The sequence below is a fragment of the Oncorhynchus mykiss genome, chromosome 12, assembly GCF_057628025.1.
Source record: "Oncorhynchus mykiss isolate SJ-2025 chromosome 12, ASM5762802v1, whole genome shotgun sequence".
Lineage (NCBI taxonomy): Eukaryota > Metazoa > Chordata > Actinopteri > Salmoniformes > Salmonidae > Oncorhynchus > Oncorhynchus mykiss.
Genome location: NC_143033.1, coordinates 75,732,203 through 75,753,916, shown reverse-complemented (window position 1 = coordinate 75,753,916; position 21,714 = coordinate 75,732,203). Strand labels below are relative to the sequence as shown.

The 21,714-nt window shown below is 40.5% G+C and overlaps 2 protein-coding genes across 5 annotated transcripts; one reads left to right on the top strand and one right to left on the bottom strand.

The window, feature by feature from the left end:
• Nucleotides 1-283: 283 nt before the first annotated feature.
• Nucleotides 284-3,087, bottom strand: LOC110538959 (UNC93-like protein MFSD11). The gene is made up of 5 exons (XM_021625927.3): nucleotides 2,940-3,087; nucleotides 2,704-2,747; nucleotides 2,474-2,539; nucleotides 2,265-2,390; nucleotides 284-2,162 (listed from the first exon to the last, which is right to left on the bottom strand). Exons 1-5 carry the CDS (start codon nucleotides 2,984-2,986, stop codon nucleotides 1,993-1,995), a joined length of 453 nt encoding a protein of 150 aa, XP_021481602.3. The 5' UTR covers nucleotides 2,987-3,087; the 3' UTR covers nucleotides 284-1,992.
• Nucleotides 3,088-12,011: 8,924 nt separating this feature from the next.
• kdm8 (lysine demethylase 8) lies at nucleotides 12,012-17,843 on the top strand. 4 transcript variants are annotated; one of them, XM_021624975.3, is made up of 8 exons: nucleotides 12,012-12,322; nucleotides 12,805-13,266; nucleotides 13,466-13,638; nucleotides 13,740-13,872; nucleotides 13,968-14,015; nucleotides 14,858-15,007; nucleotides 15,129-15,221; nucleotides 15,381-17,843. In XM_021624975.3, the coding sequence occupies exons 2-8, from the start codon at nucleotides 12,814-12,816 to the stop codon at nucleotides 15,543-15,545; spliced, it is 1,215 nt and encodes a 404-aa protein (XP_021480650.3). In that variant the 5' UTR covers nucleotides 12,012-12,322; nucleotides 12,805-12,813; the 3' UTR covers nucleotides 15,546-17,843. The 4 variants fall into 4 exon arrangements, 2 of the variants coding, with proteins under 2 accessions (XP_021480650.3, XP_021480651.3); XR_016485265.1 differs by having other exon boundaries at nucleotides 12,021-12,322; nucleotides 13,745-13,872; XM_021624976.3 differs by having other exon boundaries at nucleotides 12,281-12,691.
• Nucleotides 17,844-21,714: the final 3,871 nt, after the last annotated feature.

Below are 21,714 nucleotides of genomic sequence, written 5' to 3'. Positions count from 1 at the left end.
CTGCTTTGATGCACCTGTACTGACCTCGCCTTCTGGATGATAGCGGGGTGAACAGGCAGTGGCTCAGGTGGTTGTTGTCCTTGATGATCTTTATGGCCTTCCTGTGACATCGGGTGGTGTAGGTGTCCTGGAGGGCAGGTAGTTTGCCCCCGGTGATGCATTGTGCAGACGTCACTACCCTCTGGAGAGCCTTACGGTTGTGAGCGGAGCAGTTGCCGTACCAGGCGGTGATACAGCCCGAAAGGATGCTCTCGATTGTGCATCTGTAGAAGTTTGTGAGTGCTTTTGGTGACAAGCAAAATTTCTTCAGTCTCCTGAGGTTGAAGAGGCGCTGCCTGCGCCTTCTTCACGATGCTGTCTGTGTGGGTGGACCAATTCAGTTTGTCCGTGATGTGTATGTAGAGGAACTTAAAACTTAATACCCTCTCCACTACAGTCCCATCGATGTGGATAGGGGGGTGCTTCCTCTGCTGTTTCCTGAAGTCCACAATCATCTCCTTTGTTTTGTTGACGTTGAGTGTGAGGTTATATTCCTGACACCACACTCCGAGGGCCCTCACCTCCTCCCTGTAGGCCGTCTCGTCGTTGTTGGTAATCAAGCCTACCACTGTAGTCTCGTCTGCAAACTTGATGATTGAGTTGGAGGCGTGCATGGCCATGCAGTCGTGGGTGAACAGGGAGTACAGGAGAGGGGTCAGAACACACCCTTGTGGGGCCCCAGTGTTGAGGATCAGCGGGGTGGAGATGTTGTTACCTACCCTCACCACCTGGGGGCGGTCCGTCAGGAAGTTCAGTACCCAGTTGCACAGTGCGAAGTCGAGACCCAGGGTCTCGAGCTTGATGATGAGTTTGGAGGGTACTATGGTGTTAAATGCTGAGCTTTAGTCGATGAACAGCATTCTCACATAGGTATTCCTCTTGTCCAGATGGGTTAGGGCAGTGGGCAGTGTGGTTGAGATTGCGTCGTCTGTGGACCCGTTTGGGCGGTAAGCAAATTGGAGTGGGTCTAGGGTGCCAGGTAGGGTGGAGTTGATATCATCCTTGACTAGTCTCTCAAAGCACTTCATGACGGAAGTGAGTGCTACGGGGCGGTAGTCGTTTAGCTCAGTTACCTTAGCTTTCTTGGGAACAGGGACAATGGTGGACCTCTTGAAGCATGTGGGAACAGCAGACTGGGATAAGGATTGATTGAATATGTCCGTAAACACACCAGCCAGCTGGTCTGCGTATGCTCTGAGGACGCGGCTGGGGATGACGTCTGGGCCTGCAGCCTTGCGAGGGTTAACACTGCGCCACCTGGGAGGCCTGGTTTTCTTTTTGTAATCCGTGATTGACTGTAGACCCTGCCACATACGTCTTGTGTCTGAGCCGTTGAATTGTGACTCTACTTTGTCTCTATACTGACGCTTAGCTTGTTTGATTGCCTTGCGGAGGGAATAGCTACACTGTTTGTATTCGGTCACCTTGCCCTGGTTAAAAGCAGTGGTTCGAGCTTCATGCGAATGTTGCCATCAATCCACGGTTTCTGGTTTGGGAATGTTTTAATCGTTGCTATGGGAACGACATCGTCAATGCACTTTCTAATGAACTCGCTCACCAAATCAGCGTATTCGTCAATGTTGTTGTTGGAAGCAATGCGGAACATATCCCAGTCCACGTGATCGAAGCAGTCTTGAGCGTGGAATCAGATTAGTCGAACCAGCATTGAACAGACCTGAGCGCGGGAGCTTCTTGTTTTAGTTTCTGTCTGTAGGCAGGGAGCAACAAAATAGAGTCGTGGTCAGCTTTGTTTATGGTTCAATGAACAAGCAAGGGAAACATTGTTTAAACCCTTTACAATGAAGATCTGTGAAGTTATTTGCATTTTTCCAAATTATCTTTGAAAGATAAGGTCCTGAAAAAGGGAAGTTTCTTTTTTACATGATTCCATCAGTGTTATTTCATAGTTGTGATGCCTTCACTATTATTCGACAATGTCGAAAATAGTCCAAATTAAAGTAAAAAAAAACCTTGAATGAGTAGGTGTTCTAAAACTTTTGAACGGTAGTGTACGACCATCCCCAGGAAGACGACCATCCCCAGGAAGACGACCATCCCCAGGAAGACCACAGATGTCCGTCTGAAGCGGTTATTCTTACATACTAGTCCAAAGATTCCTCCACCTGACAAATCACATCAGATTACTGTCAAACTAGTTCCTTGTTAGATTGTAACAGCAACATAAGAGTGATGGGTACAAGTTACACTGGGCAACACAAACCTACCAACTATCTCTCCAATCCCCAACACGATTCCAGAGATCCCAATCAAGCCTTTAGCTGCCGCTCCAAACTCTGTTGTTGCCCCGATACATGTCCCATACACACCACTGTAGAAAGATAGCTCCAGACCTATGATGACAACACACTGGTAAAAACACTATTCCTCCGAGGGAAATGTCTGGACTTTTGGTTGTGCAGTACAATCTACTTACCACTGTATGCCATGCAACAGCTCAGAAGCAATATGGTTTTGGTTTTGAGCAGTTGCAGGATTGTCTCTGAAGAGAAGGAAACACACAAGGAATTGCTTTAGATGACTAACAGGATAGTAAAACAGTGAAACAACAAAAGCAAGGTAACGGAGGTGCCCTTTAACCCAAAGGAATAGATCAATGATTGATTGTATAATAACAAATGTGCCTGTGAAGCTACATTAACTTACTGAATTCTGACTTTGCATCTTGTACTGCCACCCTTTGCTTATACCTGCCAAACATTAAGATGGAAAATTATCAAATTAGCAAGACAAACAATATTTATTTTCAATACTGTGATATTCAAATTCATAGCAGAATGAATAACCATCATTTAAAACAGAGACACCAAACGCAGTGCCATAGATTCCCATTGAAATAAGGGTACAGTGAGAGAGTACTGTCAATTAATTAGGAAACTAACATCATGCGAGATGAGAGCAAAGGCTGGCCTTCCTCCTCATTGAGCATCTCCTCCTCTGGTGGAAGAGTCTTTCTCAGAGCCAGGAAGCTGAGTGTTCCCAGCACTGAGGTAACCAGCAGACTGTTAGAATTATTATGAATAAATGAATAAACAATATCCCCATTTCAAATAGAACTGTAACTAAGTAAACTTATACTCTGTTTTATTATATCTGATTAACAATATGAGTTCATAAAATGGGATTGTGTGACACAGACAAGGAGTAATTAAAGTTAATGAACACCATTCCAACTAGGAAGAAAGAAGTGGACTGTGTAAACAGATAAGGTTGTTAACCTATGGTTGAACCGACGAAACTGTGCTCTGGGGTTTTTAGATAAGACAGTGAGTGCATTCCTAGGTTTTCTGTTAATTAGAACTGTCAGCTAAGTGGTGATCGATAATGTTGAGGGGTCAAAAGTTACCTGGGAGTGTGTTAGTAAGTTAGAATGAACTTTTCACCTCACTTTGTCCCTGTCGAGAGGAGGGGTTTCTGTTAAGCAATGAAATTACGTCATGTTTTGTGTATAAACTGTTGCTCGTGGTGAAGTGGCAGCGCGCTCTGAGAATAAATTCTGTTACCTATTATTGAAATGGCTGGTCTCCATCTATTTTATGCAAACAAGAATCTTACAAATTCTCATGAAATAGATTAAGGGTTTTCAATTAATGAAAACACATTGGCATAATTAAATTACAGTAACACAGACCTATAAAGAAAGTCTTTCTGCTCCTATCTGAGAGGGACATCAAGAACAAAGGAAACAGTGTCAAACAGAGAACACACACCATTACTAAGTAGGGAAACAACATTGGAAGGACGTATGAGTCATATCCTTAATGAAAACAAAGATGCAATTGCAAGTTTTCATTAATGTTAGCTCTATTTTCCCATTGGATGATCTTCACATGCACATACCTGATATTTCTATCCTTCCATTCCACTCAAAATATATGTAAAGATTGTGTCATGCCCTGACCTGAGAGAGCCTTTTTTGTTGTCTCAATTTTGGTTTGGTCAGGGTGTGATTTGGGTGCGCATTCTATGTTCTGTATTCTATGTTCTTTAGTTCTTTGTTTTGGCCGGGTATGGTTCTCAATCAGGGACAGCTGTCTTTAGTTGTCTCTGATTGGGAATCATACTTAGGCAGCCTTTTCCCCTTTGTTATTTTTGGGAAGTTGACTTTGTCAGTGGCACTATAGCCCTCTTAAGCCACACGGTCGTATTGTTTTGTTGGCGACATTAGAAATAAAGTAATGTACGCTCACCACTCTGCGCTTTAGTCCACTTATTCCTTCCAGGAAGACGGCCGTGACAGATTGCCACATAACATGCTGAAAAAGAAAACAATGTGTTACAATTACACCTTCTGCTCTAGGTCACCAAATAATGGAAATTACTGCCATTATTACATAGCCTACCATTAATGTATACTATTAATATACATGCACTGTAAAAGGGCCCAAAACATCCCTGTGTTCCTATTGATGGTGGAAGCATCGGAGTTCTCCACAAGGAAGTGTCCTTGAGCTGTCCAAAGCACTGATGAAAGGGATACAAACAAAGAGTGAGAGAGGCTGATTAGGAACTGCAGATGTAATGAATAGAGATGGTTGCTATTTGATGACATTTGAATTGATCAAAATGCATTATCGGGGAACTATTCAGGGAAAATGTGTCTATTTTACTTGGCACAAACTAACATTATCAAACAATTTGGTTCATCTGCTCTAAGAATTCTAATTTAGCTCTCCTGTTTGTAAAATGTTTGCTTTGCTTGCGATCAGAGATAATGAACATAACCCCGTTTATGTAAATCATTAACAAGCTCCATTTCAGACATCATAACCATGGTAACTTTTGTCCAAAGCTCAGCAACTGACAAGACAGACTCAATACTCTTTACCATGCATGCAGGTCATGTGCTCCTTCTTGATTTGATCTGCCGTACCCATATTGTTAACTGTTTATAACACTGTGTAATTACTATGGCATTTGATCTACTTACAACTTACAAATCATTATTCCGACAACAAAAAAATGGGTACAACTCAATTTACAAATTTGTTAGGAATGAATGGCATGCATAAGAGAATAGCAGACTCCAGAGGCATGTAGAGAATTTTGGATTGGATTAGGCATATGCACAGAGAGGTGAAATATACACTACGTGACCAAAAGTATGTGGACACCTACTCGTCGAACATTTCATTCTAAAATCACGGGCATTAATATGGAGTTGGTCCTTCCTTTGCTGCTATAACAGCCTCCACTCTTCTGGGAAGGCTTTCCACTAGATGTTGGGACATTTCTGCGGGGACTTGCTTCCATTCAGCCACAAGAGTGAGGTTGGGCGCAGTTAGGCCTGGCTCACAGTCAGCATTCCAATTCATCCCAAAGGTGTTCATTGCGGTTGAGGTCAGGGCTCTGTGGAGGCCAGTCAAGTTCTTCCACACCGATCTCAACAAACCATTTCTGTATGGACCTCGCTTTGTGCACCGGGGCATTGTCATGCTGAAATAGGAAAGTGCTTTCCCCAAACTGTTGCCACAAAATTGGAGGCACAGAATTGTCTAGAATGTCATTGTATGATGTAGCGTTAAGATTTCTCTTCAAGTAAAGGGTCTAGCCAGAAACATGAACAACAGCCCCAGACCATTATTCCTCCTCCAACAAACTTTACACTATGCATTCGGGCAGGTAGTGTTCTCCCGGCATCCGCCAAACCCAGATTCGTCCGTCAGACTGCCAGATGGTGACGTGTGATTAATCACTCCAGAGAACTCGTTTCCACTTCTCCAGAGTCCATTGGCAGCGAGCTTTACACCCCTCCAGCCGACACTTGGCATTGCATATGGTGATCTTAGGCTTGTGTGCAGCTGCTTGGCCATGGAAACCCATTTCATGAAGCTCCCGAATCTCAGTTCTTGTGCTGATTTTGCTACCAGAGTTTGGAACTCGGTAGTGAGTGTTGCAAGCAAAATGTGTTCATTTGAAGGGGTGTCCACTTACTTTGTATATATAGTGTATATTTAATGTTGGAGCACCTGCTGGGATGATCCTTTATTTGGTATAATAACTTGTGTTGTTCTCTACCATGAATTATTTTATACATATTATAATAATCAGAGCATGAAAAAAATCATGTCTGAAGAAAATGGATGCAAAAATATGCATTGCTATTGCATCCAAATAGGTATCGTTGTGTTGATCTTCAGCCTATGTTTAGCAAGTAATTGTAATGAAAGAGTGATAGAGGGAAGTGAAAACAAAATTGTTCAGCATTTCACGTACTAATGACTTCACCATCAATTCCCATGGGTGAGACTTTCATCCAGCATGTCAAACCAATGTGATGATTCTGTGGATGAAATCACGCTGTGCAACACACACCCTGAAGCACAAGCTTTCTCTTTCAAAAACACAGAGTGCCATGGAGAAAGACCTTTAACACACAGGTTGAAAGTGTTCTGTATCTCCACAAGGATTCTGCCTACAGCTACAGGCCCCATAGAGTTACCAGGATAGAGCCTACAGCTACAGGCCCCATAGAGTTAACGGGAAAGAGCCTACAGCTACAGGCCCCATAGAGTTAACGGGAAAGAGCCTACAGCTACAGGCCCCATAGAGTTGCCAGGATAGAGCTAACAGCTACAGGCCCCATAGAGTTTCCAGGATAGAGCCTACAGCTACAGGCCCCAAAGAGTTGCCAGGATAGAGCTTACAGCTACAGGCCCCATAGAGTTGCCAGGATAGAGCTGTATGTTCTGTTTGTCAGTGTGTCCAAAATCCTTGATGGAGTGTCTTGTCCTTTCAATATTGTTAACAAGTTTATCATTATGATTGACTCAATCGCTGTGCTTTTGAAACAACAGGACATTGGCACATATATAGATCAAGGTCGTCTCAGCAGGTGTGTTGAAGTTCAGCGTGAGGATACAGGGGGAGGGGGAGGCTCTCTAACACACTTCTTTTCTACAATCTAATATTTTCTACATCACTACATTAGAGCTTTTACTCTACTAATATTAGATTGTTTGATTTTCTTGTCATCTGGTGCCCTTTCCACCATAATGAGACCCCCCTCTCATTTAGCATGTCTATTCAATAGAGCTATGAAACTATCCTCCTGGCCTCCTCACACACACACACAATCCTTCACAGATCATCTAACTGCATTCCCATCGCCAGTCTCAGGCAGCTGGCCCATTTCCATCTAATAGTCAGACTAATCGCCAAGGGAGGAATTACCACTAAATTAAGGACTAAACAAATGTTCTAGTTTATTGAAGGCTGTAAATGGATGAGCCAAGCTGAGGCTATCCTCCCTATTGTGTTGTCAATATTTGTTGAATTTTGTGCTGCTCCATACCACTTAAATTAGACTTTATGGGCATTGATCGAGGGAGTTTGATGAAATAGCATATTCTATAGCATGTTCTCTATTGCTTCCCTACCGGTCCTTAAAGAAGGGGTGAGGCTGACGACATCACATCTGACCATCAAACCAACTCTTTGAATGCCCTGCTCCCTGAAGTTTGTCTAAAAAAAACATTGGTTTTCTCATTGTTTTTACCCTTTAGTGTGTGTACTTTACTGTATACTATCTCACTTTTCAACAGGAAAAGTTCAAAATTCGCTGGAGAACATCTTTAAGCATGGGTCTGTTGACTACAGTCTCTGATGTTAATTGGAAAATAATAGCAGTGGGGTAGAGGGGAATTGATCTAATCTGCATCATATTTTTCTGCGTTGTCTTATCGTGGACTTTGTACTTGAAGCATTTATGCACATCATTAGATCAAAACAATATTGTGTATTTGTCTCACACTTCACACTTGTGAATAGAGTATGACATCAACATTTATCTAATCTGCAGATCATTAGCCATCACAAACAATGAAGACATGAACCACACAAAGTTCTATTCATTTCACTTTTGGAAATTGTATAGTAATTTCCGGGTACAGTAAAGTAAAGCATGTATTAAATAAACACTGACAATGGTTCTATTTTAGTAGCAGGTCATATAACCTGGGCACAGGAGGTTGGTGGCAACTCAATTGGGGAGGACATGGTTGTGGTAATGGCTGGAGCGGAAGAGGTGTAATGGTATCAAATACATGGTTTCCATGTGTTTGATGCCATTTCATTCGCTCCATTCCAGCCATTATTATGTGCAGTCTTCCCTTCAGAAGCCTCCTGTGAACTTGGGCAATGCCACGACTGGCGTTTCCCCTAAACCAGTCACCAATCAATGTTGGGCTATTCATTTCCTAAACAGTCTGGTAAAACCAGACAATGTATAATCAATTATCTAACAAAAGTGTTTACGGTGTTAAACTATTTTCAATTTGCTTCAGTCCACTGAGCATGCTACAGTTTGTGCAGGTTATCCAGCCAAATCAAGCCTGGCTGCAACAGTCCAAATAAAATCAATGCGACATTGATAGATTGATCTTGTGAGGCTAGAGCTCTGGGAGGTCGTGAGCAGATGTGACTGGGTAAGAAAGCCACGGGTTGACTGGGTTTACACAGTGTGGGTGTATTGTGGCAAGATGTCACCAACAGGATATTTCTTTCATGAAGTTCAGTTTTTGTAAAGGGAAAACCTTCCATTTTTCACTGTCATCCATGCGTTTATTTGCAAACTATGACACTTGAAATGAAGGATTATTAATACAATTATATTACTGTTGCATGGAATTAAATGGCATGTAAAATAATGTTAAAATAATTCAATTTAAAATCCCAAATGAAATCCCATGCATGGATGCTCCTCGTCTTCAGAAATGACTTTGTCAAAAAAGAAACCAAATAACTAGGGCTTTACAATGATGGTGAAATTTTGAGAAAGTTTGTGATTAAGTGCGTTAAAACCTTCCTAGAGGTAATGGGTTGAAGGAGGGACGTGTCAGAATGCTGCATTTTGGCACTTTAGCAAGCCTTTATTCATATACAAAAAAATGTAATATAACATGCTTTTAAAATGATGTATTGGTCCACGATTTCTACTTAAAATATCAAAGGGACACAAAAGGCACACTTTTTGTTGAACGACCCTACTTACTTTTTAAAAACGTAATCATTTTCGTTCCTATGTAGAATATAAGGCTTCCACAAGAGTTTATCTGCCTTTTATGGGGATGGTTTTCCATGACATTCCACAGTCTTTCATCTCCTTCTCCACAGGTCATTGTCAGGTATCTTTTGCTTCAGAATAAGAATATGATTTCAACCTACAGTTGAATTCAGAAGTTTACATACACCTTAGCCAAATACGTTTAAACTCAGTTCGTCACGACTTCCACCGCAGGTGGTTCCTCTCCCTGTTCTGGCGGTGCTCAGCGGTCGGGGTTGCCGGCCTACTAGCAATCACCATCCATGTTTCCTTTTCCGTTTGTTTTGTCTTCGGTTCAGTCACACCTGGTTTTCACTTGCTTTCATTTATGTGTGTATATTTCCCCCTGTTTCCCCGCTTAGGTTTGTGCGGGATTATTTATTGTTGCTTGTGGAGGCTTTCCTCAGTGTATTTCGCGTGTGGTTCTTATAGTGGGGCAGCAGGGTAGCCTAGTGGTTAGAGAGTTGGACTAGGAACCGGAAGGTTGCAAGTTCAAACCCCCGAGCTGACAGGGTACTAATCTGTCGTTCTGCCCCTGAACAGGCAGTTAACCCACTGTTCCTAGGCCGTCATTGAAAATAAGAATTTGTTCTTAACTGACTTGCCTGGTTAAATAAAGGTAAAATTTTAAAAAAAAATAGTAAGGTGCGTGTGTTTTTACAATTTACGGGAGTACTGTACATTGTCTTGGGCGTTGTTTTGGATTTGCCCTTATTAAAATATACGCTACTGATATATCTGCTCTCCTGCGTTTGACTCCTTACCTACATTCAGTGCGTAATGCAACACAATTTTTCACAATTCCTGACATTGAATCCCAGTAAAAATCCCTGTTTTAGGTCAGTTAGGATCACCACTTTATTTTAAGAATGTTAAATGTCAGAATAATAGTAGAGAGAACGATTTATTTAAGCTTTTATTTATTTCATCACATTCCCAGTGGGTCAGAAGTTTACATACATTCAATTGGTATTTGGTAGCATTGCCTTGGGTCAAATGTTTCCGGTAGCCTTCCACAAGCTTCCCACAATAAGTTTTTAGCCCATTCCTCCTGACAAAGCTGGTGTAACCGAGTCAGGTTTGTAGGCCTCCTTGTCCGCACATGCTTTTTCAACTCTGCCCAGAAATGTTCTATATGATTGAGGTCAGGGCTTTGTGATGGCCACTCCAATGTCTTGACTTTGATGTCCTTAAGCCATTTTGCCACAACTTTGGAAGTGTGCTTGGGGTCATTGTCCATTTGAAAGACCCATTTGAAACCAAGCTATAACTTCCTGATGATGTCTTGAGATGTTGCTTCAATATATCCACATAATTTTCCATCCTCAGGATGCCAAGTATTTTGTGAAGTGCACCAGTCCCTCCTGTAGCAAAGCACCCCCACAACGTGATGCTGCCACCCCAGTGCTTCACGGTTGGGATGGTGTTCTTTGCTTGCAAGCCTCCCCCTTTTTCCTCCTAACAAAATTATGGTCGTTATGGCCAAACAGTTCTATTTTTGTTTCATCAGACCAGAGGACATTTCTCCAAAAAGTACGATCTTTGTCCCCATCTGCAGTTGCAATCCGTAGTCTGGCTTTTTTATGGCGGTTTTGGTGCAGTGGCTTCTTCCTTGCTGAGTGGCATTTCAGGTTATGTCGATATAGGACTCGTTTTACTGTGGATATAGAGACTTTTGTACCCGTTTCCTCCACCATCTTCACAAGGTCCTTTGCTGTTTTTCTGGGATTGATTTCCACTTTTCGGCACCAAAGTACGTTCATCTCTAGGAGACAGAACACGTCTCTTTCCTGGGCGGTATGACGGCTGCGTGGTCCTATGGTGTTAATACTTGCGCACTATTGTTTGTACAGATGAACGTGGTACCTTCAGGCGTTTGGAAAATGATCCCAAGGATGAACCAGACCTGTGGAGGTCTACAATTTCTATTCTGAGGTCTTGGCTGAGTTATTTTGATTTTCCCATGATATCAAGCAAAGAGGCGCCGAGTTTGAAGGTAGGCCTTGAAATACATCCACAGGTACACCTCCTAACCGACTTGCCGAAACTATAGTTTGCTAACAAGAAATTCGTGGAGCGGTTGAAAAACTAGTTTTATTGACTCCAACCTAAGTGTATGTAAACTTCCGACTTCAACTGTACATCATATAAGTCGTCAATGAAATTGCCTAAATATTCAGAGTTTTAATACTCATTAAATAGTCAGAGATGCTGATGCTGTTGGATGGGGTGACAAGATAAGGAATCAAGATGCCTTCTGACCTGTCACTAGTCCTGCTGCTGCATTGCCTGCAGTTACGCCCTAAAACTTGAGTTTAAGCACTAATGCCAGATAAAAATAAAGGATAAAAAAATGAAGGCCCTAGACATGAATTGCACAAGAATGATACATTTATGGGTTTTTTTAATGCATTTTTTTCTCTATATTCAACCCACACGCGCCTCACCACCAGGGATACAGTCAAATATATTTAAGCAATAAGGCACGAGGTTGTATATGGCCAATATACTATGACTAAGGGCTGTTCTTAAGCACGTTCTTAGCCGTGGTATATTGACCAAATGCCACAAAACCCAGAGGTGCCGTATTGCTATTATAAACTGGTTACCAACGTAATTGAAGCAGTAAAAATACATTATTTGTCATACCCGTGGTATACGATCTGATATACCACAGTTGTCAGCCACTCAGCATTCAGGGCTCGAACCACCCAGTTTATAATTATAACTAACCAGTGTTCTATCGGTAATGGGAGAATCTGAGGTAAATTACAGTATAGTATTTTCAACCTAAATTTTGTTTCGCCGTAAAAACGAATGAGGGGACACCTCGCTCAGTCTTTTTTAAAGATATTTTCTAAACCTGCTAAATTTGGTTAGCCAATAGAAAATTACAAAATACATAAAGAATAACAGCGCCATTTTTGCGGCTGCAAGGCTACTATGTCACAAGCCGCTCCTGGAGCTAGACGTCAGCACAGCTGGAGGCTAGATCAAACTGTCCACTCTTCGGACTGGAGCAAGGGGAGCTGGCAGGATAGATGTATTTCGCTAATAACGTTGTTGTTTTTTACGAAAAATGTGCTACGTGCAAAATAATGTGATATTACTGTTTGCATGATCGAACCCTATCATCACGTCGACAAGGAACATAAATAATGTATTCGTTTTCTACACGGAGCTATTTTATTGCAACACCAGCGTCTACTAATGTCAATAACGGTAGCTAAACGTGTTTTGTGAATTATCTAAATTATTAGAGCGTTTACTATTTATTTGTCCACATGTTATAATATCATTGTCGGGGTATTAAATATAACACGTGCCCAGTGATGATACGTTTGTTTGTGGAAGAGCCATACAGTATTTCATTAGATATCTGATCCACTCTAACAATATTTGGGGATAGGGGTCTTTGTTTCTTGCTCTTACCGGACTCGAGGTTCAGGGGTCTCGCTCCCTGAAAATCTCTGTCTCTTCATATTTAACTCATTTACACCATGTCACACGTGAGGAAGGATATGGAAAATTGTGGTTTTAATAGAAGTCTTGTGTATTCATTAGAGTTAACAGGTAGCAAAGGTTTTGCAGGTAGGCAGCCCCCAGCTAGCTAAGTGTATGGTTATAATGTTAGTGGTTTTCAGACCAGATTGATTGTGCACTGTAACTTTTGATTGGGTCTAACAATTGTCTCTATTCCACAGCACTAGCCTATGGCAGAACTGTGGTCAGCTATCTCTGCTGCTTTGCCTGTGACGGAGGCAGAATTTCCACTTGACTTCAGTGAAAAAGTTGAGCCCAGTGTGGTGGATGTGCTGAAACGTTGCAGGCAGCAGCTGTACACCGGGAGCGGTCGATGGAGGCAAAATGCTCAGATCATCTTGGACTTTTCCTGGGAGAAGCTCAACACAGGAACATGGCGTGATGTGGACAAGGAGTGGAGGTGTTTGTATTCATATGGCTGCCTGTTCAAAGTAGCTGCCCTATGCCGTGATGATGCCTCATCAGCTACAGTGCAGGAGGCCATACGGACATGTGACTTGGGCCTGCTCATGGGGGCAGCCATCATGGACAATATTTTACAAACCTTTGTAAGGATCCTGCAAAATGAAATCGGGAAGAGGCACTCCAATGAGGAGAATCCTAGTGAAGGCGTTAGTGCCAAGGTGGATTTGATATCTTATACTGTGTATGTTGTGGCCTGTTGCTTTCTAACCAGTCAATGTGAGCCTGTGTCATATCCCTTTTGTTCTTTCTCATAATTTTCTTAAAGGCTACTAGGCTATTTTATTTTGCTTTGCATATTGCTTGTTCTTCAAGTCAAACTGGTTTAGTTTATGCTATGTTAAATTCTCTTCTCAACAGAAAATGAAGGTTGACTGTGTGTCAGTGCCCGTTGTCAAGCAGGCTCTGGCAGTACCAAGGGTACACTGTCCATCATTGGAGAGTTTCAAGAAAGATTACTTGGATCCCCAAAAGCCAGTCATATTAGAGGGTATCATAGATCACTGGCCAGCCTTCAAAAATCACCCTTGGAGGTACCTTTTTCTTTATTTTGTGTCCTTCTCTAGTCCCTTGCCCTTACCTTCTCATAGTCCCCTAGACACCTCTGTTGATTTTGTTTTTTCCCTTTGCAAAGCATAGAATACCTGCAAACTGTTGCTGGTTGTCGGACTGTACCTGTTGAAGTGGGCTCAAGATATACCGATGAGGAATGGTCACAGACGCTGCTTACGGTCAATGAATTCATCGATCGCTATATTGTTGTGAAAGTAAGTACTTCCTCATGAAAAATATTACCCCAAGAATTAGCCAAGGATAGATGCTCTTCACTCAATGCCTATTCCCACTCTCTCTCTCACTTTAGGAAGCATCAAGTTTGGGATATCTTGCTCAGCACCAGCTATTTGATCAGGTTGGTCATTGCCCTGTCCTGTTATTTTACATAACAAATTTGGGTGAGGATGTCAGTGTTGATATATACTGAACAAAAATATAAACACAACACGTAAAGCGATGGTTTCATGAGCTGAAATACAATATCCCAGAAATGTTTCACATGCACAAAGAACATATTTCTCTCAAATGTTGTGCAGCAATTTGTTTACATCCCTCTTAGTGATTATTTATACTTTGCCAAGATAATCCATCCACCTGACAGATGTGGCATATCAAGAAGCTGATTAACAGCATAATCATTGCACAGGTGCACCTTGTGCTGGGGACAAAGGGTCACTCTAAAATGTGCAGTTTAGTCACACAGCACAATGCCACAGATGTCTCAGGTTTTGAGGGAACATGCAATTGGCATGCTGAATGCAGGTATGTCCACCAGAGCTGTTGCCAGATAGTTTAATGTTAATTTCTGTACCATTAGCCGCCTCCAACGTCGTTTTAGGCTTTGTGATACCGGCCACCAGGACAGCTGATGAAAACTCATTCTGGTTAGCTGGGCCTTGCTCCCCAACCATGGATGCGCCCCTGCCAGTCATGTGAAATCCATAGATTAGGGCCTAATGAATTTTTCAATTGACTGATTTTCTTATATGATCTGTAACTTAGTAAAACCGTTGAAATTGTTGCGGTTATTTTTGTTCACTATAAGACTAAAATACAACAAATTTATATTTTACTGGAAATGTAGGATACAGGCTTCTATAATCCTTGCCTCCATTTTTGTATTGTACAAATTACATTAAAGCATACATGTTTTTCATTTACAAAAACACTATTTTGTTCAATGTACTCTTCTCCAAGGTCCCCGAGCTTAAAGACGACATCCGTATCCCTGACTACTGTTGTCTTGGTGAGGGAGATGAAGATGACATCACAATCAACGCTTGGTTTGGGCCAGGAGGTACAGTGTCCCCCCTTCATCAAGATCCTCAACAGAACTTCCTGGCTCAGGTGAGTCTATCACATCCAGCGAGTAGGATCAGACTCACAGCAATTTGGACCCTGCAGAGATGTGATCCTGTATTTTGGCAATCATAATTTGATGACTGCATGGTCCCATATTTTGTAACAGGTGGTTGGGAGAAAGTACATTCGTCTGTATTCCCCTGAGGACACCGAGAAACTCTACCCTCACCAATTGCAGCTCCTACACAACACTAGTCAGGTTAAAATTCTATTTTAAATCTCTTCATGCACCAGGTCTATGATCTTAAAAACAATCTAGCATATACATGATCTACCTAAACTGTTAGTGCTGCATACTTTGAATGGGAGAAATTAGTCAAGTGTTTGCCATTTAAACACAAAGCTTTCTTTAATGCAGGTGGAGGTGGAAAGTCCAGACGTGGTGCGATTCCCAGAGTTTGTGAAGGCTCCCTACCTAGAGTGTGTGTTGCAGCCTGGGGAGGTCTTATTCATCCCAGTCAAGCACTGGCATTACGTGCGTTCTTTGGAGCTCAGCTTTTCTGTGAGCTTCTGGTGGTCATGACCCACGATGAGGGATCCAGATTCAGGTTGTTTTTAGTCAGAATTTTGGTTATTGCAGTGGTCTTGTAAAATGCAAGTCCTGTGCTCACGTATGTTGTGACTTAGGTCTGAATGTTATTTTCTTCTTAAACAATCATTAACATGTCTGTCCTTTCATTGCTTCAGCCCTCTCAGCCTCATCCACCAAATGGCTTTAAAAACACCTTATTCTATAAACAAATTCATGGTTAAGTGACAATGGTAATTCAAAAAGGAATAAGGTTGGAAACGAGTGTCAATTTACATAGTTCACAACTTACAACGGTGATTCATGTTGAAGAATTATGGAAAATTTGCTGAACTCAATTAACTTGAGTAGAGCAAAATGGCCTATCACTATGGCTATTTTACATAATTAAAAGTGTCCCACCTCATATCCATGACAAAGGAAAGCCAGTTGTGTTCAATCTATCAACACTTGAATGTGATTATGGCACACATTGAATTCCAAGCTACCTGCATGATTGGCGCTTGCTTCTACTCATTAATAAATTAAAAGAAGGAGCAGTTAGTGTATGCTCATTTCCTACTGCATATAAAATATGGAGTTGTTACCCATTTAATTTAATAGGGTATGCTTTTTCAAATTAGCATATGTAATTGTTCCCAAATTATTCCTGCAGATACTCAAAGATGAGGTAATGTCCATAATTTATTCAAATAAGGCAGTACTATTCTAATTTAACAACCTAATGAACCACAGGCACAAATTATGGACAAACAGCTTTCCATTTAAACTGCCTGAAAGAATGATTGAAGTAGTTGCCACACTTCCCAGAATTGCTCCCCTAGAAAGTAACTTAATATAATCAAGTTAAGAGTGGAGCTCACGGGAGACCATTGACGATTCAATTAAAGTTATTTGAGGGTGTGAGATTCCATTGGACCCCACATAATGTGGTTGACCAATAATTGCTAGTGCACACACATCGACAAGCCAATTTGCCTCTTTGCATTATAAGCTGACGTTAGCTCACAGATGAAAGTGGTTAGCTACACTGAACAAAAATATAAACGCAACATGCAAAGTGTTGGTACCATGTTTCATGAGCTGAAATAAAATATCCCAGAAATGTTCCATACGCACAAAGCTTATTTCTCTCAAATGTTGTGCCGAAACCTGTTTCCATCCCTGTTAGTGAGCATTTCTCCTTTGCCAAGGCAATCCAACTGACATGTGTGACATATCAAGAAGCGGATTAAACAGCATGATAATTACACAGGTGCACCTTGTGCTGGGGACAATAAAATACCATGCTAAAATATGTTGTTTTGTCACAACACAATGCCACAGATGCCTCAAGTTCTGAGGGAGTGTGCAATTGGGATCCTGACTGCCAGAATATCCATCTGAGCTTTTGCCAGAGAATGTAAATTTTAATTTATGTTCCATAAGACACTTCCAATGTCATTTTAGAGAACTTGGCAGTGCGTCCAAACGGCCTGACAACTGTAGACCACATGTACGGCATCATGTGGCCGAGCTGTCAACGTTGTGAACAGAGTGCTCCACGGTGGGTTATGGTATGCGCAGGCATAAGCTACTGACAACAAACACAATTGAATTTTATTGATGGCAATTTGAATGCACAGAGATACCATTGTCGTGCCATTCATCCATTGCCTGATGTTTCATCATGATAACGCACAGCCCCATGTCGCAAGGATCTGTACACAGTTCCTGGAAGCTGGAAATGTCCCAGTTCTTCCATGGGCTGCATACTCACCAGACATGTCACCTGTTGAGCTTGTTTTGGACGCTCTGGATCGACATCTACAACAGTGTGTTCCAGTTCCCGCCAATATCCAACAACTTCGCACAGCCATTGAAGAGTGGGACAACATTCCACAGGCCACAATCAACAGCCCGTTGCTTTCAATTGTTTAGTTTTTGATTTCAACATCCATTATTTCACCCATCCTTGAAAATATAATGTTTACATTCTCTACTTTATTTTTCATGTTCATGATTTATTTCATTTTGAATTCAATACATATGGCGTGAAATTGACCCCATAGTTTGGTGACGTTTTCATCTGATTGTCAAACAAATCACTTCAAAAAGCACACTACCTGCACAGTTCCATCCACCATAATTCCATTTAGCTGACACATTGAAATACTGTCTGCTTGCATAACAATGTCAAATATATCACATTACACATGCATTGCTATTTTCTCACGAGATGCTTCAAGAAATAAATAATTTCTCCACACCTGTTCCCGAGACAATAAAAATGTGTTTTACAATTTTAAGAAATTCATAATTCTGCCTGAGTTATATTATATTAAGCTATAGTACATGTGAGAGGTTGTAGGCATACAGTCAGTGTCCATATCAGTTACAATTCCATTTAATCCTTATGAATTTAAAGGAGGAATATTCATGGTTACAGGGATACTCTTGAGCGGGATATCAAAGGTGCATGTAAAGAGCTTATCCAGAATAATACTGGGATATGAGCTACTATCCGGAATACTGTGTGCATATAAACATGGTTATATTTGGGTTGTTAGTAGTCATGCGTGATATATCGGTGAACATATCGGAATCGGACGATATTAGCTAAAAATGCCAACATTAGGTATCGGCCCGATGTCTTGTTCAACGCCGATGTTAAAAAACGATGTCAAAGCTACCGTGCATACCTATATAATGTACATGACGTAATGACGCCAACTAACATTTTGCGCTACACGTTCAACACGACATTCCTAACCTAGCCCACAATGTCTGTTGTGTGGATCAAGCAGTCATTTCAGCGAGACAACTCAAAGGCGAAATCAATTAAATTCAAGATAATGGAATTCATTGCCCTTGACAATCAACAGTTCTCTGTCGTGGGTTAATGTTGGCTTTTGCCGACTGGTCGAGCACCGGTACACACTACCACGTGCGCTATTTTTCAGATGTTGCCCTCCCAGAGTTACACAATAATAGCATCACTGCTATTGGCTTCACAACATACAGACTATGGAATGCCGATTAGTGGAATTTGAAGTTTGCCATCAAAATAAAAGTTTTTTTTTTCACAGAAAATGCAGAAATCATCAATAGCCACAAATGTGGATATCATAGAATTACATACAATTTTGAAGTGCACTTCCTTAACTTTGTTTGGTATTCAATATTTGTAAGGCCTTAACCATGCATTTTTCCAGACAATGTCAGGAATAAGCATGTTCCAGAAAAACTTTCCTCTCGGTGTAAGTTGGTTTTGTGAATGAAGAATTTGTCTTATATATTTATTACAACAAGATCTCTCAAGTAAGCCCACGCCTTCCAATCTGAGTTCTGGACACACTTTGTGATCATTACCAAAGCTATGATGAGTTTTCATTAGTGTAGTTATACAACCGGGAACGGCTTTGATCACTGAAATAAACTCTCTGAAAGGTATTGGAAACTCTTTCAATGTTATAAATTGTTCATATGTGAGAATATTGTTGAAAACATCAAGAACAAAGTCAATATTCCTCTCATGCTAGCTGGGGTAGAACAATTACTTATTCCTTACAGTTATGTCTGAATTATTCCACAAAAGAGCTTTATGTGGGGAAAAATTGTGCAGGTAACATATTTTCCAGGCCATTAAAGCCAATTTAGCAGGTAATCTTTCAGGAATATAATTACATTTCAGTAAAAATTGAAGACCTCCCAACTTATTATTTGGAATGAAATACCATATTGAATCAGTGTTGATCAAACATCTTTTAAACCAGTTTATCTTGAAAGTGTTATTTATGGCAACAAAATCCAACACTTCTAGACCGCGTTCAGCTCTTTTGTTAGAAAGGACTGACTTTTTTAGTTTGTGAGACTTATTTTCCAGATGAAGTCAAAAAAGGTCTCATTAATCTCTTTACAAGTAGCAGGATTTACACTTAATGATAATGAGGGGTACACAAAATGAGACAGTCCCTCTGCCTTGGACAGAAGTACTCTCCCAAGTATAGAAAGATCTCTTTGTTGCCAATTATTAAATATATTTTTGGTTCTCTAAATTTTAGGAGAGAAATTCAAATGTTGTCTGACTAAGTGTTTTTTTGACAGATGTATTCCTAAATATTTAACACAGTCCTTTACAGGAATATTTTATATTTCTTTATATTTCTTTATCATCAGAGTCAAATAAACATAAGATTTCACAAAATGCAGTTATAGCATTAAGGGCACTGGCGACCTGGTCTCTGTCTTTTAAGAAAGGATAGTATCATCAGCCAGTTGGGAAATTTTGATTTCTTTGTTAAAAAAAAAGTTAAGCCATACAAATTTGCATTATTCAGAATATCTAGAGATAGAAGTTCCACCACCAAAATGAATAAAAATTGTGAAATTAGGCATCCCTGTCGTACACTTCTGTTGATACTGAATATTTTTGAAGTATTAAGGTTTAGAACAATTTATATATTTTGTAAAACATGCTAATTACTTTGATAAAATGTTCACCAAATCCAAAAAGTTTAAGAGACCTAAAGATAAATTAATGTTCATTTGTGTCAAAGGCTTTACAGAAGTCAAAAAATAAGACAAGAGTCAATTGCATCTGAATAATCTATAAGGTCCAAGACTAAACGAATGTTAGAGCTTATGTGACTGCCCTTCATAAATCCTGTTTGAGTCTAATTTATAATGGTATCTATTCCTTTCTTTAATCTTTTGGCATAAACCAAAAATATATAATAAAGTAATTGGTCTCCAATTGTCAATGAGAGAAGGGTCTTTATCGGGCTTTGGAATCAATGAAATAAGGCCCAGTTTTATAGTGGAGACCATTTCCCCACTTTTAATGCAATCGAAACATAAAAAATTGGGTCTTCTAGTAACTCCCAAAACTGTCTATAGAATTCAACTGACAGGCCGTCAGGGCCAGGTGATTTCCCTTTCTTCATTGAATTCAGAGCCTCTCTAATTCTTCAATTGACACAGCTGAATCGCAAACTGAGTGGAAATCATCCTCAATTACAGGGACATAATTCTGAATGTGGAAAATGTAGCTTTCACAGCCATCTTCCTGAAATTGAGAGCTGTAAAGGTTTTCATAAAAGGAATTGACAAATTATGATATTGTAATGGGATCTTTGCATTAAACATCGTTAATTTTGAGTGCAGTTATACTTTTCCTTTTGTAGTTTCTCTTTTCAAGTGCAAAAAAGTAACTAGTGTTTCTTTCCCCCTCTTCAATCCATTTTGCTCTTGACCTTACAAAGGCACCCTTGCCAGATCTGTGTAAAGCTGTTCTAATTCTAGTTGTAAAGACTTGAGAACAGACTCCTCTTCTTCAGATATATTATCTTTCTTTAGAAAACTGTCAAGCTTGCTCATCATCTCTTTTTCTCTAAGGTTCTTAAATTGCATCAGCTCTTGCTGGCCTGCTGTTGCATGTGCACGAGCTGAGCGACTGCTGCTGACTCACTCACAACGCACTTTTGCAGCCAGGCAGATGTGTTGTGACTGAGTGTGACAGAGAAAATCGTTTTTGTGTCATTTAGAGAGCAAATGCATGCATTTTAGCATTTTAGTCACTTTTCAAAAGTTGCTCAAAGTTCCAAATACATTTTTGAAAGTAGCTACATTTGTTGCCAGGGTAGTCTGAAAAGTTGCTAAGTTAGCATCACGGTTTCTAATTCTGTCAAAAGTTAGCTAGCTAGCTAGCTTTGTTTACGCGGCTTGCACGTGAGACTTGCACGCAGTGTTGCCAACTAATTTTCAAGGGAAGTTGCTAGAGGCAGATCGATTTGTTGCTGAAAGTTGCTAAATGACGTTGTGATGTTATTGCGTGATGGCGTCATTGCGTAATAACGTAACATACACAATAACGTTACTGAAATTAACTGGCCATCATCTACACTTATGAGAATGGAGGACTGAATTTTCTGGATTTTACTACTTGAAATAATACTTTTAAGATCAATTGGATAAAACAATTTCTAAGAAGACCCACTTCTATCTGGAATTGTATTCCTCATCATGTCTTCTCTACTTCTGGTGGCCTTAACTTCATGTTGTTTTGCAATTATAATATTGACAAAGTTCCAGTGAAACTTTCTGCTTTTCATCTGCAAATTTTCTTGTCATGGTCCTTAATTTATAAACACAAATTTTCTCCACACAGATATTATATATGGAA